This window comes from Colius striatus, chromosome 9, assembly GCF_028858725.1.
Source record: "Colius striatus isolate bColStr4 chromosome 9, bColStr4.1.hap1, whole genome shotgun sequence".
Classification (NCBI taxonomy): Eukaryota; Metazoa; Chordata; class Aves; order Coliiformes; family Coliidae; genus Colius; species Colius striatus.
In genome coordinates, this window is record NC_084767.1 from 34,461,860 (window position 1) to 34,477,370 (window position 15,511).

At 41.3% G+C, this 15,511-nt stretch overlaps 2 protein-coding genes across 3 annotated transcripts in view; one reads left to right on the forward strand and one right to left on the reverse strand.

Moving 5' to 3' along the window:
* Positions 1 to 7,396, reverse strand: part of ALS2 (alsin Rho guanine nucleotide exchange factor ALS2) — a 40,145-nt gene extending 32,749 nt beyond the window's left edge. For both annotated transcript variants that reach the window (XM_062002577.1, XM_062002576.1), the window contains exons 1-3: positions 7,309 to 7,396; positions 2,553 to 2,642; positions 47 to 201 (exon numbers count right to left, since the gene is read on the reverse strand). In XM_062002577.1, the coding sequence (XP_061858561.1) occupies positions 47 to 201; positions 2,553 to 2,572 (175 nt within the window). In that variant the 5' untranslated portion in view covers positions 2,573 to 2,642; positions 7,309 to 7,396. The remainder of the gene's footprint in view (positions 1 to 46; positions 202 to 2,552; positions 2,643 to 7,308) is intronic.
* A 2,224-nt stretch (positions 7,397 to 9,620) lies between these two features.
* Positions 9,621 to 15,511, forward strand: part of CDK15 (cyclin dependent kinase 15) — a 39,024-nt gene continuing 33,133 nt past the window's right edge. The window contains 4 exon segments of the mRNA XM_062002623.1: positions 9,621 to 9,722; positions 11,142 to 11,291; positions 11,438 to 11,535; positions 12,159 to 12,232. Of these exon segments, the coding sequence (XP_061858607.1) occupies positions 9,621 to 9,722; positions 11,142 to 11,291; positions 11,438 to 11,535; positions 12,159 to 12,232 (424 nt within the window).

A 15,511-nucleotide genomic window follows, 5' to 3' on the forward strand; every position in this document is an offset into this window, starting at 1 on the left:
AAATTTTGTTATTGCCTCAAATCTTTACAATTAAAATGTTTATTACCTTCTAACAAAAGTAACCCATGATGTATTCCAAGGGCTGCCTGTATAACAGTCTTTCCACTGAGGCCTGGAAGCCTTTCTGGAGTCACAGAGCAGGAACCAGCCTTCCAAACATAGACCAAGCCTCTCTCTTTGGTTCCTTCTGCCTCTTCTGAGCTACAAGAAGATTGGAGGAAATATAGAATCAGCTTCAGGTTTCCTGTGGTTCAGCAACACATAGTTTGCTTTTCACATGTCAGACAGGCTTAGTAGTTCAGGTATTCGCTTCAATTTCAAGAATCAACATATTTCAATTACAACTTGGTAACCTTAATTAAGATGTTATTTAAATGAAAACCAAGCAGCTGCTATTTGAAATCTTCAAGTTCTTTTTTCCATTTGTGCTTTACTGCCTGAAAAGCAGCTGTTCTTGTCACCAGTAAACTTGAAGATGCATTTATTTACCATAGATTTAGTCTTCATGGGCTCAGTGAGGTTTAGCACTCACAATATATGTATTTTTTGCTTACAGCAAGGAGCAACAATTCTGCCATTATATACTGAGAGATAGTTGCATCAGTTCTACCCACACGTTAGCAACTCTGTTCCTACCTGAACAGTGAGATTTAACACTCTTGTTTTAGAAAGCAGAAGGAACATTTCTTATTTATCAGGTTTTAGTCATTGTTTTTATTATTCAGCTTTTGGAAATTAAAATGCAGGAAAAACAGCCTTACAATCATGTTTTTATCAGTTCCACAGAACATCAAGTGTGTTGGAAATACATATATACATCTCAAATAACATTTGCTTTAAAAGTCGGTAGTTAAGCAACGGATGCATTGTGTGCAGATTTTACTGTAAAACTATTGCTAGCATTCACAGCATCCTCAGAACAACTGTAAGAGCTCCTTCTTTATATACTTTCATTTCTACCTTTAAAGCAAAATATGAGGTGGTGTGGGGTTTTTTTTCCCCTTAATGAGTTTCTTGGATTCTTATAGGCAAGTTATCCAAATCGATTGAACCAAGAGGAAAAAAAAAAAGATACTAAACCACAAGTATCTGGGCTTGCAGGAGTGACTGGAACTGTCCAAAATTCATATAACACTTCATCATACTCTTGTTTGAATGCTCTGTCAGCAGCTTCTCTCATTCAGCGGAGTTATATTCCTTAGAACTTTGACAACAAGCACATAGTTCTAACAATTTGTGGAATCGCTTGATTTAAACAAGCACAAAAAGTAAATTTTAAACATCAGACTAAGAGCACTCCAATTTAAATTAAAAGTTTTCTTTACATTTCTTTAAAACTTGATATAGAATAGATTGTTATATATCCTGCAAGAAAAAGTAGGTTTAGCTCAATATTTGCCAACAGTGAAGACATTTATTCCCCACATAAATCAGTTCTTGCATCTTTGCATGAACTTGTAAAGTTATATATTTAAGGAAGTGAGAAAAGCTTTGATGGAATGGCAGTCTTTGTCTAGAAGAAAGAGCACAAAAAAGCAAATGTATTCCCAGAAAATGCCAGTCTGATAGGCCACATTGTAGACAACTTAAGCAAGTAGAACATTCAAAGTAATTTGAGTAGACTACTGATTTCTTAAACTAAACATTTTGCTAACTGCTGTGCGTAGGATGAACAATACCTTTGCATAATCTGGCTCTGAAATTTTCAAAACGAAAACAACTAAGAGAATTACCTCTCTTTCTGTATAAAAAGGGGGAAAAAATAAAACAACCAAGAAAAAGATAACAGCCAAGTACTCACAATTCTAAAATTCAGATAACTAATTTAATCCAAATCACATATACAGCATTAAAATACAGAGTCTATCTTGCATTTTAAATACATGGGATATATGTTTAGAACAGAAGTAAACTAAAAAGGAATCAATTGAGTAATATACAGTCCAGAAAAAAAAGTTAGAAAAATCCAGCACCATGGTTAGGACATTTACCTAAAATTGAATGACAGATTTTTACTTAGCTGGGCAAAGCACACCAGAGAACACAACATGGTAATACACAGAGTTTTCATTAACATACTGTGCATTAAATTCAATCCAAAGCCTGATATTTGGGGTTTGGACACTTAATAAACCTTCAGATACCGGTGGACATTCGCATGCCAGGATTTACTACAAGACACTATTTTTCCATTTGAAAGACATCTAACCTCTCTAATGTATCTTAGTGGAAGAAACTAGGAGCAAAGGAATAGTCTACTGAAGGGCTACTGATCCAGAATGAAAACTCACAGGTGCAGGTAACAGGCATGATCTGCTGTTCACCAGACAATATTACTGTCAAGTTTATAGCCTATGGCTATCCTTTCACAGTTACACCAAATTTAAAAAGTTGCTGTTACAATAAGTTGAGTGTTCCAGACAAACTAAAGCTATTACTTCTTACCTTTAGTGTAAGTTACATAAAGGGTACGCTGACATCACTTAATAATTACACAGGATGATCATGAGCTGGCATATTTCAGGAAGCTTCACTTAGCTGCTCATTCTCACCTTCTTTCCTGTGAGTCCATCTGTCAGTGGCAGCACTCCATCACCACCATATCATTTCTCTTTCAGAAGGAACAATATAGCTTCCACAATCTGTAAAACAAACCAAAGCACTTAATTGCAAATAACGTTAAATATAAAAAAACAACAACAAAAGAAAACAAACCCAAGAAGCAAAGCTTTAGATACCATTTTAAATAAATAAGCCTTTCCACAACACGAGAATGGTTGAAGTATTTATAGTTCACTCACATCGAGTTGGCACACAAAAGTGAAACAGCCAGGCTTGTCCTATCTACTCACCTCACAATAGGTCTATTTTAAAGACTGAACAAAACCCAGTTCAAATGCAGAAATTAACATCAATGTCTCCTATAATTCTCAGTACATCACTCACAATGCATCAAATTGATCCATTTTTACTCTAAATTTAAGACAGAATTCTACACTCAAGCTAAACTTACAAGGTGAACAAATCGAGCAGAAAATGGCTGAGATGAATATGTAACCACATTCTCAAATCAAAGCACACAGTACCAATAAAAGGTATTTCTATTTTCTATTAAAGAAAGACAATTGAGAGTTCAAAACAGTTCTTCATGCAATCTGGCAGCACAGTATCTATGAAGATACAAGACCATGGAAGGCAGGGATAAAAAAAGTGCCTGCTCTAGTTAGGCTTTTGTCTTTTCAGCTGTTGAATTTTCCCAGTTGAGCTTCAAACCTTCCCATCTTCATTAAGGTGGCTTTTATTATTTTTCTTGTAATAAAACAAAGCTACAGTTAATCTTTGCTTCTTATAGTCTGTCTTTTAAATATTGGAATAATTGGAATTTTCTGTCATCTACTGCCTTACTAGATGAAGTGTTAAAAATGTTAGTTATAGTAATGCATGTATGTAATTGTATTTATTCAAATAAAGTAACTTTCCTACATAAATCTTTTAGACTTTTTGCTTTTTTCTAGTTCCTATCTGTGACAAAACTAGAAAATAAATTACTTAATATAATGGTCTTTTAAGAAAAAACATCTCCAAGAAAAAATACAGAATGAGTAATATGAACTTCTAACATACAGAAAACAGAAACAGAATTAGGCCAGTCTTGATTTCAAGAGACAATACATGTAAAACTGCAACTTGCGTACAGAAGCTTCGATTCACACTTGGAAACAGTAATCATCAAGCTGATAAATAACTGAAACAACTAACACATATTCCAACAATTTCACTAGATTGCTCTGAATAATAAAATACCAAGTAGACCTCTATAGACTGAAACAGCAACACATCATATCAAATATTTCCAGTTTTCCAAATACAGGACACTAAAAATAGCGATTTAGGCTTCAAGGTTGGCAAAGAACATATCACAAAGAGATAAAGACCCATCAAAATACAAAATCAAATTAATATGACAGAACAGCATTGTGGTAAGTCATATGCACTTTGTTGTAAAACAAAACAAAACAAGAGCATACTTTCTACAAACAGAAGGCCAGACTTGTCAACAGAAAGATACTGCTTTGAAGACATTTCCGTCTCTCCTTCCTCAGCTGAAACAGAAAAAACCCCAACCAACCCACAAATGTAAAAATTAACTTTCAAACTATTAGCAAAAGGATGAAATATCACCGGAAAATGGAAACATGTTTTTGGAACTTCTAACTTCATCATGTGTTCTTACTCTGGGTAAGTACACTGTGGTGGCTTTTTAGCCTACTCAAAGTCACTTTACCCTACTATGTATCAGTGACTCTGACAAAGAGATGTGAGCTTTCACAGAGTTAAAGTATCAACAATTGTATCATTTACATTGTATATACTTATTTAGGATTAGGGAACTGAGGCTTAAATTTTTTGGCCCCTGTAATTTAGGGAGATTGGGTTTTTTTTAAGGGATCAAAGAATTTCTTTTATTTTCATGAGCTTCAACTGCACAAAAATTTATTGTAATTCTAATGAAAACTTCTGATCACAACAAAACAAAGTTAAAGCTTTTTTATAAGTCTCAAGTAAAAGGCTCCCTTCAAGGCTCAGTAAAAAAAACTATGTAATTAGGAAATCCACAGTGTTGTAGGCATCCAGAAGATCTCAGGTTGTAACATGAGAAGTGGAGAGTACAGAAGAGGTGGGCACCAGGTGGAGTGAAAGGAAGTGCTTATGTTAGCAGATAAAAGCACATGGTGTAAACAACTAGTGGGAATAAAGCATCATCCATACTGTATATGTAGTGATCCTGTCCCCTCAGCGGGGGTGGGCTGAGTGATCTGTGCGAGCGGCCTGGTGATGTTGCTGATAGCACTAGAAATGAGAATGATGTGACAGTGATAATACATTTTGTGAACTTCACAAAAGCTCACACTTCAGGTTGCATTACTAACCATTCATATGTATTAAGGAAAATGATAGTCAAACTGTTTTCTTTACACAAATGAGACATCTTTCAGACATTTAAAAGTAATTTTCAAGTTCAGTGCAAATTTTCATCCGCTCCTAGGACTGTACAACACTATTCCCATTTCACAGCTAATACAAAATACAAGTCATTTGGTCACAGCTACAAACTAAGGAAGGCGATTATGAGTATAAAGTTTCTTCTTCTCAATATGCAATTTTCCTTTATGATTTTTGACATTTCTGTAATATGTTGCAGCATTACATATACATTACTAAGACTACTTGAATTGTTATTGGGTTTAAGGTTCACGGAAGCAGACAGGCAGGCACAATACATCATTCTCCTGGTATGGAAGGTGTGATAACAGCACATGCACTGCTCTGACTACACATTTACTTTCAAGAATTTTTGCCTCAACACTGCAAGAAGAAAAAAACCGAAGTGTGACAGATAGTGCCAAATTATGAAATGGATTTGTGTTGCAGACAGATGGTCACTAGCATGACACTGATGTCATACTTTCCACTTACAGAGTAGGAGATCAATTCAAATTCTCCAAACATCAAACACTACCACACCATAATAACTGCCATAGCAAGAAATGATGTGGTGTAAACGTTACTCTCACTACTACATCTTCACAGGACACTGACCATTCTTTAACAAGCATGATAGATATAAACATAATATTACATTTAATGCTGAACAGGAACAAATGGTATGCCTGTGACTTTCAGAAACAGCAGAACTTTCATCAGTCTCGTGCACTTATTTACCTGCTGTAGTTAATAAGCACTACTATCAGTGCTACAACTTTCATATAGGTTTACTTATACTTTTAAAGTTTACTTACTTACAAACACACTTAATAAATTTTGTTGCATCATATTTAGCAATAACTTATGCTACCAAGACTTGTTACACAAAATTATCTACTCAGGTTCTGAAGCAGGTTACTTCCAAGCTTCCTGGCTCAAAACAGAGCTGTCAACATTAGTCTTCTCTACATATATTTCATTTATTATTGCCAACTATGGTTCATGTGTAATGCATTACAATTTCAAGAAGTCCTTGTGCTTTGGTCAGCACCAACTAGGTACAGTTGCTGCTTTTAACATTCTGTGATTAATATGTACTTGAGGCAAAACAAAACAACTTGCTACTAAAAGCAGTGATTCCTGCAGATGAACGCTCAAATACTTTTAATGACAGTTCCAGTGAATGAGGGACAATAGCAAACAAGATATGACAGTAATAACAGGAACTGGAAAAAAAAAAACACACAATGAAGATCGGGTTTAGTATCAGCTAAAAGAAGGCTGCTGAAAACTATCTGCTATAGTACACAAAAATTTGAAACTTAAAAAACTTGTAAGAGAGTAATTTTTTTAAATCCCTTTCCCTTTTCCTTTTGAAATTACAGCTTCCTAGCTTAGCACACATTCAGGTGCTTTCTTGAAAACCATCAACCCTGCAGAAACTTAAAGTCACTAAGCATAGCTAGTTTTGGTAAGCTGATGCACTACTGCTGCGGTGATCAACCACCAGTCATTTATGACTCCTCCAGCTGCTCCCCAGTGTCTCACCAGAAGGTTTTTGCACTGGAAGATGAGGTCTGTGAGAGTGATAGCATAGTACATCATCTGTAGAAGATACTGCAGACGTGCTAGGACTATCATTTCATAGACTCACAAAGCTAGAACAGCATTTAATCCTGATCAAGTCATGCACAGCAAAAAGACTTCGAAACGAATTATGTGAAAGGAGATAAGGGACATACTATTTAAAGTTCAGGTGGTCTCCTCCCATCAAAAGGGAGGGCTCCTTTACTAACTTTTGCTCTACCAGCCTCTCAGCCAGTGAGAACAGTTGGATAGCCGGCAACCCTAGGCAGTCTCAGGCCCAGTCCCTGGCTGAGAAGGGGCCTGTCCCCGATCACCAGAGCCACACAACAGCATACGCTGTTGTCCTAGTGCTCAGGTGTGTGAGGCGCAGGGAGTGCGGCGGGCCGGCCCCCGGTGCCTGGGCCAGGCCGGTCCCCGACACACCACTGCACTCCCCACTTCCCTTTGGGAAGAGAGGAGCCGCTTCCCTCGCAGCCCCTCAGCGCCCTCCGCTGAAGTTTCCCCACCTGTTGCCCGGCAGCCAGGGCAGCACCTGCACTGCCGCAGCGGCCCAGGGAAATGTGTGGGGTGCGCTGCCCCACGCGGGGGCCGAGCGGCAGCGGGGGCCCGAAGGCAGCGCGGAGCCGGAATACGCGAGACCGCGTCTGTGTACGTCCCGCACTCGCGCGCGCCGGAGCCCCACGTGACTCGGGCTGCCCTCACGTCTCCCCCAACCGCGGCCGCAAGCCACCTCACCCGCGCACTCGCCCCCTGGGCCGGCCGGCTGCCGGGGCGCAGATCAGCTGATTCACGCGTGGGCGCGGGGCGGCGCCTCCACCGCCCAGCAGGAGGAGCCCAGCGCCGGCCCGCGCGAGCGCAGCATCGCTGGGCGCACAGGCCGCGCCCCGGGGGCGGGAACTCCGCCACGCTGACCGACGGGTCTCGCCCCGGGACAAAAGAGGCAGAGGCGGCCGGCTCGACTGCAAACAGGTGGGAGGTGTCAGCTGTTACGGGCACGATGGAACAGGAGAGTGATAAAGTCGGTCGTGCGATCCCCCGTTACGGTGCTGGCACCGAGACTGCGGGACAAACACCTGAACGTCTATTTAAAAATATTACAGACACAGAGAACAGAGCTGCAGTGGATGCCTGATCTATGACACTCTGTAATACTCGGCTGCCCCATCTTGTTCCATAAACCTTGTTTAGCTACAGCTTTAAGTGGGAGCAGGCCAGCATCACAGTTTGCTGATACTCTAATCTAGACCAGTATTCTCTAAAGAGTGGTGTTGATGAGTACATGTAAATGAGTACATGTTTATCTACAAATTACATACACACAGTTATGTTTCTGTGTGTGTATATGTTTTACAGAATGTTTAAAATACATAGATGTAGACACACCTGTATGTGTATACATACAATGTATATATACTTTCTTATACATAGCACATATATGTGCTCCCACTTTGAATAAGTTTTGTAAAATGTACTTTTTATGTTATGCCAGCACTTCATAGACTATTTTTTATGTTGCCTGAACCTTTCCTTCAAAAAACATGTTTCCAAAACAGATATAGGCTCTCTTTTATAAACTCCTACATTTCACACATTCCTATTAAAGCGCTTCCTCTGCTAACCGGAATGAATACTCCATTACAACCAGAACTGTCGGCTGTTGCTGTGTTTTCTTCATTTAGCAGCGCTTGCTAACTGGCACAAGTTGGATGACTTTTCTTTGTAGCAGAGTAATTCCCCTCTACTCCTCAGTACAAAAAGTTCTGGAATAAGAAGATGCCTGCAGAAGTGCAAATGATGTTTGCATAACCAGTTTATTGCTGAGTATATTACATCTGGACAACTTTCCTCAAGCCTGGATAGCACATCCAAATTAGTGCTGTATTCTGACAGCTCAAATTAATCATGAAAATAAATAGACTAGAGTCCATGATGGTAGTTACTTAGCAACTTATGGCTAACTAGGAAAGTGCAAAAGAGAATTACCTGAAAGAAATCAAGCCTTCCAGGTATGCTAGCTCCTTCATGGTATCATGGAATCACAGAATGGTAGGAGTTGGAAGGGACCTTTAGAGATCATCTAGTACACCCCCGCTGCTAAAGCAGGTCCAGCTGGATCAGGTCACACAGGAACGCGTCCAGGTGGGTTTTGAAGACCTCCACACCCTCCCTGGTCAGCCTGTGCAGTGCTCTGGGCTGGTTAGTTTCCTTACAATGAGACACAGAAATTGTCCCTGCTTTCCCAGGGTATTTTTGCTTTTAAAAATCCTTTTGCTGAAAGGAAGACACAAAAATAGTGAAGCAAAGAGAAGATTTCACGTCACAAATTTGAATGAAAACTGAAAAACCTGAGGAGTCAGCATAAAAATTCCAGAGTGTAATGCCTACTCTCTCATCCTTTGCCTGCATTCTCTCAGGGTGAGCTGGGTGTTAGCCCTAGGAAGCTGCACTGTGTGTCCTACTCATGAGGGACAATTTGCTATCAGCTACAACTCATTACATCCCTTAGACGAGTGATTCTACAGGGACAGACAGCTCTCCATGCTCACATCAGCATCACATCATGGCTAAAAACATAAATACCAAAGGAAGGACAGCCAATGTACAGCTCTTGCAGAAAGCAACAACTCATCCACACCACTCAGATAGCTCAACTTAAAGCCTAATGGCATATAGAATAGTAACTGTTATAGACATGGAAGTCAAGGTCTGTTCCCATACAAAACCTATCACTTAGTTACCTAACAAATTACACTGAGAAATGCTTAAATGTAAGAAATTTGTGTGAGAAGAAAGTTTGGATTTATTGCTTAATTCTCCATCGTAACATAGGCAAAAATGTTGGAAGTTTTTGGAGGGCTGGTGCCAAATGAACTGAAAGCAATGGAGCAACCACAGGGGTGAATTTGGATCACTGTGTGTTGGACTTTTGAAGAAAAATGGCAGAAATCACAAGACTGCTGAGGCAGAGACCTCATGCAAGTCATATGAAATATTATAGCAGATGAAGGGATGAAGAGGAGCAAAGAAGAAACAGAACAACATGGGAGATGCTGTGCCTAAGTGTTGTCAGGCCAGAATGCTGCAGCTGCTGTTCAGAGAGAAGGGTCTCCCAAGGCCTTCAGCACATGGGAGCACCATCTACAGCAGAGGTATTTAATAGTACACCATGATACTTTTGCATTGAGATAGGTTAAGCTTGGGTTCTTCCAATTGTTGTGGGAATGCAAAACATTCACATTTGCTTCTAACCAAACGGCATTGCACTTCGCATCTTCAGGCTTGTGAAGCTAGTGAAAGAAGTCTTCATGCCTTTGATTTGATGAACAGGGAGAATATGGCAGTTCAGTGAGCTCTGTGCCAATGACGGATTGTAAAACAGGGAGGAAGCCAACAACCTACATTTCTGGAGGAGGCAGCATGCCATAAACTACAAATCTTCTTATATTTGAGTCAAATGATAATGCAGTGCTGAGAAAGGCTCAACATGGAGTGGAGGAGGCAGGATGGGAGGTTAAAGTGGAGAAGAAGACATACATTAGATGTAAACTTCCTGAAATTTCACTTCTGCATTTGGCTTTTAGTCTGTGCTCAAAACAGATGGATATCTAGAGATGAGTCAATCAAGGGTAAGAGAGAATAACGTGTGGAGAAAAAAAGAGGGAGCATGGACATGGATCCCGGGGTATAATGTTAGGCCTGTTGGGGCAAGGCAGCCTGAGCTCTAGTTATATGAATTTAATGCACAATCAAGACCAGAGTCAGAGCCATGGTTAAAGCAGTTGCTGTCATGTAGACAGCAGGCCACTTTCTGTTCCCTCAAGGTCGGACTGTTTTCAGCTAAAGGTGGTAAACAACTTTGGGGAAAAACAAGATGGGAAAATGTGAGGGAGCTTGCTTATCGCAGAAACCGCAAGTAGGATGAACAAGAAAATGTAATCTATTAGCTGCTGTTGCCGAGCCAGCTTTGAAGCTGCTGTGTGTATAAGTTAGAGCCTGCTCTCAATAAAGGAGAAGATTTCTGCTATCACTCACATTGAGTAGGACTGATTTCTTCCCACCCAGCTGAGAATCGGACCCTGGGTTGATCGCCGCATGAAGTAGGCTTGGAGCTGGTTTTTCAGGCTTCGAGCCTGGTTTTCAGACTTCGAGTCTGGTTCATTTTTCAGGCTTCGAGCCTGGTTTTCAGACTTCGAGTCTGGTTCATTTTTCAGGCTTTGAGCCTGGTTTCAGGCTTCGAGCCTGGTTTTCAGACTTCGAGTCTGGTTTTTAGGCCAAGAGCCGAAAACTTCGCGGCAAACATTCATTTAGAATGATACTGGTAGAAATGTCCTCTGCAGTTAAGGCAGCTCTATCTTTGTGTGTTGTTTGAGTGAGGACTACAATTTATCAAGACAGGAACATACAGACACGCTTGCAGACCAAGCTGAGAAACTGATCTGGAGATCTGTGACTGCTGGGGAGGGAGATGAAAGTGATGTGCTCCAAGTTAGTGCAGTTAAGGAGGAAGGAAGGAATCACATCAGTAAAGTGGTGGTTCGTCAGTGAGATAGTTTGCCTACTTGTGCCAGCTGTCAGATGTAACCAGAGCATGCCTTCCTCTACCCTCACTGCAGCTCCCATGGCTTCATACCCTCCAGAATCAGAGGGGCAAGACAAACAGGTATTGGGGTTATGCTGATCCTTTCCAGGAGCAGGATGTTATGGAGAGGTTCAAATGGGTGAGTGTGCAGTATCCATAGAGCCACACAGGAGATATTTTATCCTATGATTATTCCACACATGAATCTATTTGATTACTGAATTATATGTTAGTAGCTTCTTATTCTACCCAGCATTTAAAACACATACCAATATCTTCATGAAGCAGAGACAAGGCATCCTGTTTGGAGCTGCCACATCCTATGTACATCTAGAGAAACTGTGTGGAGGATCCTATGCAGCTGTGTACAAGGGGTTCAGCAGGTGAGCAAGGACCAGTGGTGGCATATTGCCTTCCCAGTAATTACTGAAAACATCCATTATGGGAAACTAAGAATGAGCCTGAAGGTGGGCAAATCAAACTACTTACAGGAAGAAGGCAAATAAAAAGTCCAGCTTTGCCTTTAACCAAAATATTTGCAAAGCCCCATCCCAGCTTTTCAGAGAATTCTTCCACAACAGCCATGGAGGCTCTATACTTTTCTCCACAGCAACATGCCAGGAGATTGTCTGGCTGCACCAGGGAGGGAGCAAGGGTTTTTTCTGGAAGGAGGGATCCCTGTATGATGGAAAAATTGGAGGTGGAGCCCTGCTGCCATCACATGGGGGCAGGAAAGCTGTGAGAGGACAGAGTAGGAACACTGTCCAAAACCATGCTCTAGCAATACCTGGTCAGTAGAACAGTGCTACTCTAGGTGGGTGAGCTGGCTTCCATTTTGCTGCTAATAAAGACAAGATGGAGGTGGTTTGAAATACCTTTCTGAGCTTGGCTTAGGTGGGTGTGTGAGCCCTAGAAATTTTTCTTGAATAAGTGTGGAGCACTTCAGGGAACTCTTAATGTTGTTATCATGTCTACAATTGAGGTGCTTTCCACTCTGAACTGGCAGGATCAACGGCCAGTTGATGGCATTGAAAGTGCTGGAGGCAGAGGAGGGAGTGCCCTTTACAGCCATTCGGGAAGGTAAGATTCAAAGAGCTGCTTCAAACATTGGTTAAGAGTGAGGGAGATCATTCTTGAAGAGCATTTGTTTTAACCTGTAAAAGCTCCATGTGATATTTTCCTACATCCTATCTTGCAATATGCTGGCTGTCTTTTTCCCAGAACTCTCCATTTCCTTACCTTCTCGTGAAGGAAACCTTTGTGCTGTGCTGAATGAGTGTGTGATGGCCAGAGAGGGAACCTGTTGCTGTTCTATTCCCTCGTAACAGACACAGTTGAGGTTGTGATAAGGAAAGTGCTGGCTGCAGCCAGAGCATGTCCTTTCTAGTAGTGTAGCTCCTGCCTGCTACTTGCTCTATGGCTTTTTTCTCACTCCCATTTCTAGACACTAGCATGATACAGCAGTTTTTGCAACAGGGTCTCTGCTTGCTGTTATCACAGTGTCTGTTTCCTGTGTGATGGCAGCTGATACCTGGACTGTCACATATCCTAGCCTGAAGAGAAACACTTTCAGTAAAACTGGTGTTTAATAACATCTGTCATTTCAGCCTGGTGAGAAATTCTTGCTATCTGTTGACTTTGTAGAGCACTGGCCAAAATGTCTGCAGCTTTCCAAATTGCTTTGAGAAAAGTGCTTTTGTTTAACTGCTTGATTTTGGCTGACCATATTTACATGTCCGTAGAGACCAAGTTCACAAACTGCCTCTTTGTTTAAGCCTTCTATTTTCGTCTGCTCTACAGTCCCAAGACAACCATAATCTGGTTTCTTCCTTACACAGAAATATGCAACCTCCAAGCCAGTCTGTTGTCTGGTATTAATGAAAGCAATCAACATAAGAGGTCACATGTATTTTGCTTTTTACTTCTTATTGCAGTTCAAAACTAGGGTTGATCTTATCACTGTGGACACAGAGTGTCAGGGATCAGATGTGCCAGCTTTCATAGAGCAGCACTCTCATACCACTCAACTCAGAATAACAAATGAGGTCATTAGACCCACTCCAGGTTTCTAATAGTGTAACTAAGGTAACAAAGTTTACAAAATCCTTAGTCCAATTCTGTGTGAAAGCAGAGAGATAGCTAAATATGCCTGTTTACAGAATGGCTTGTGTTACAGTTTCCTATGCACTCATTTGCTGTGGTGCTCTTGGTCTGCATTTATATTTGTAGTCCACCAGTAAAAAAAGCATTAAAAGCTTTATCTACATAGAGCTAATGATGCTCTAAAGATCAGCACTCCTTTAACATGCTCTACTGGACAAGCTGAGAGCCTTAACTTAATTCATTATGGCAGAAAACAAAAGTGATCCTGTGGAGCACCTACTTTAAATATTTCTTTTGTGTAATGCTGAGTTTCACAGCATCTGACACCTCAAATTTACAATGTAAGTCAATAGTGCAAAGAAAGCACAAGATTTATTAATGTGATGCATTCTCTGCTACCTTGGAGGAAGGGCAGTCCCCTGAAAAAGCACCACTTCACCCGAGGAAGCCCCACAGAGACAGCTGCATTTAAAGCTCAGTACTGGCTGTAGCACCTGACACCCCTGCAGGGGGTTGTAGAAGCAAGCGAGGAACAGTTCCCAGAGGTCTAATTCAGGCCAGGGGTCTCAATTCTCCATATTACTGTGGATCCTCTGTACTGCTCCTCTGGGAGCAATAGCTCTGATCATATGGTATTTTTGAGATAGCACAGAGCCACGTTAGCAGCCCCTCTCTGTAACAAATGGGATCTAGCCAGAGTATCTCTACTGGATTCATAGGCAATTAGCTGAAATAGGGAGTGTGTTTAAGGTTCACACTGCTGTGCACTGGAAACATACTGGTAGTAGCTAAATGGACTAGTATCAGTGCTAGAGGCAGTTTAGCTGCAGCAGCACTGAACTCTGTGTGGACACTAATTTACAATCTATGCTGTTTCCAGTAGTTGTGCTGAATCAGGCATCCCTTACTGCTCAGAACTCTTAGTACTGACATATGCTTAGGCCACAGCTGTGTAATACAGTATATCTGGCTGTAGGGCTTTTAGAGCCAGGTAAAATTGCTATGGTCACAAAAGACAAAGTGCTAATCCAGTATTAATTTGCTTTATCAGCATGAAACTCTTCAAATATCTTTTGTAGATTGTTTGAAAAACTAAAAGCAGTTTTTTTCTGGGACCAAAACTTATTTGGCCTCCCACGGACAGCCCAAGCTCTGTATTGTGTGCTTTGGCTAATTCAGCAGAAATTAGATTGTATGCCCGTGCCTTATCTGAATGATCTATGTAACACTGTGTGGTCTGAAGGTAAACTAACTTGGTTTTAATTAGCAGGGAAAGGTGAGTTTGGAGCAGCTGTGAGGCTATTCTGCTATGTCAGAAGCTGAGCTAAAATGTGGAGTCAGGAGCACATGGTTTTGTTGAGCTCTGAGGCTTCTGTCTCTGAACAGTTTTGATATAACAGCTGGCTCGGATTCTTCAGTGGTGTCAGGGATCTACAGGCAGAGTGCCTCCATCTCCACAACTTCCCTACATCCCTCCTCTACACAGAGCTACAGCAACTATGGTCTCAAACATATTGTAGCAAATGATGAAGCTGTGCAAGCTCTTCCCCCATAAAGACTATCTTTGAGACTTTCTGCTGAGAAGCTGCCTTCATGAGCATATTGGATGGAAACCTTCATGAGAAACCTACACAAGGCTGAAAGGCTCAAAAGGCTGTAGCTTTTTTTATTTAGCATCAGTCTGTGCTCTGTGGTCTATATGGAGGCAGAGACTCTTCCATGTGTTGCCCACTTGTCATGGTTTGACATGATAGCCTTTTCTGGTAAGGGAGAAGGGACTGTAAAGATGGCTCCTGTAAGAAGTTGCTCACAGCTCTCCCCAGCTCAGAGCCAGACCCACTTCTGGGGCTGAGCCAATTAGACACCTCCACAATCACTTTTTAAGAAGAAGCTGGAAGAGGAGGCTTCTTCCTCCATCTCCTTCCTTCCTCTGCCCCCTTATTCTTCTTCTGGCTGGTGGTGGTTCAAGGAGTAGGAAGAGTGAGAGAAACAACCATGTGGACTCCAAGGTCAGTGATGAAAGAGAGGAGGAGGTGTGCTGGAGCAGAGACTCCCCTGCATTCTGCAGAGAGAACTGGTGAAGCTGAGATTTATTTTCATTTCTTTAAAGACCCCGCATCAGCGGTAGAGACTCATTTTGATAATGAGCCCATATCAGGGGCAGAGACTCATTTTGATAGAGCTGGCCCCAGACCAGGGGCAGCGATTCACTTCATTAAAGGCTCCGAGCCAGGGACAGTGACTATGGCTGGAAGA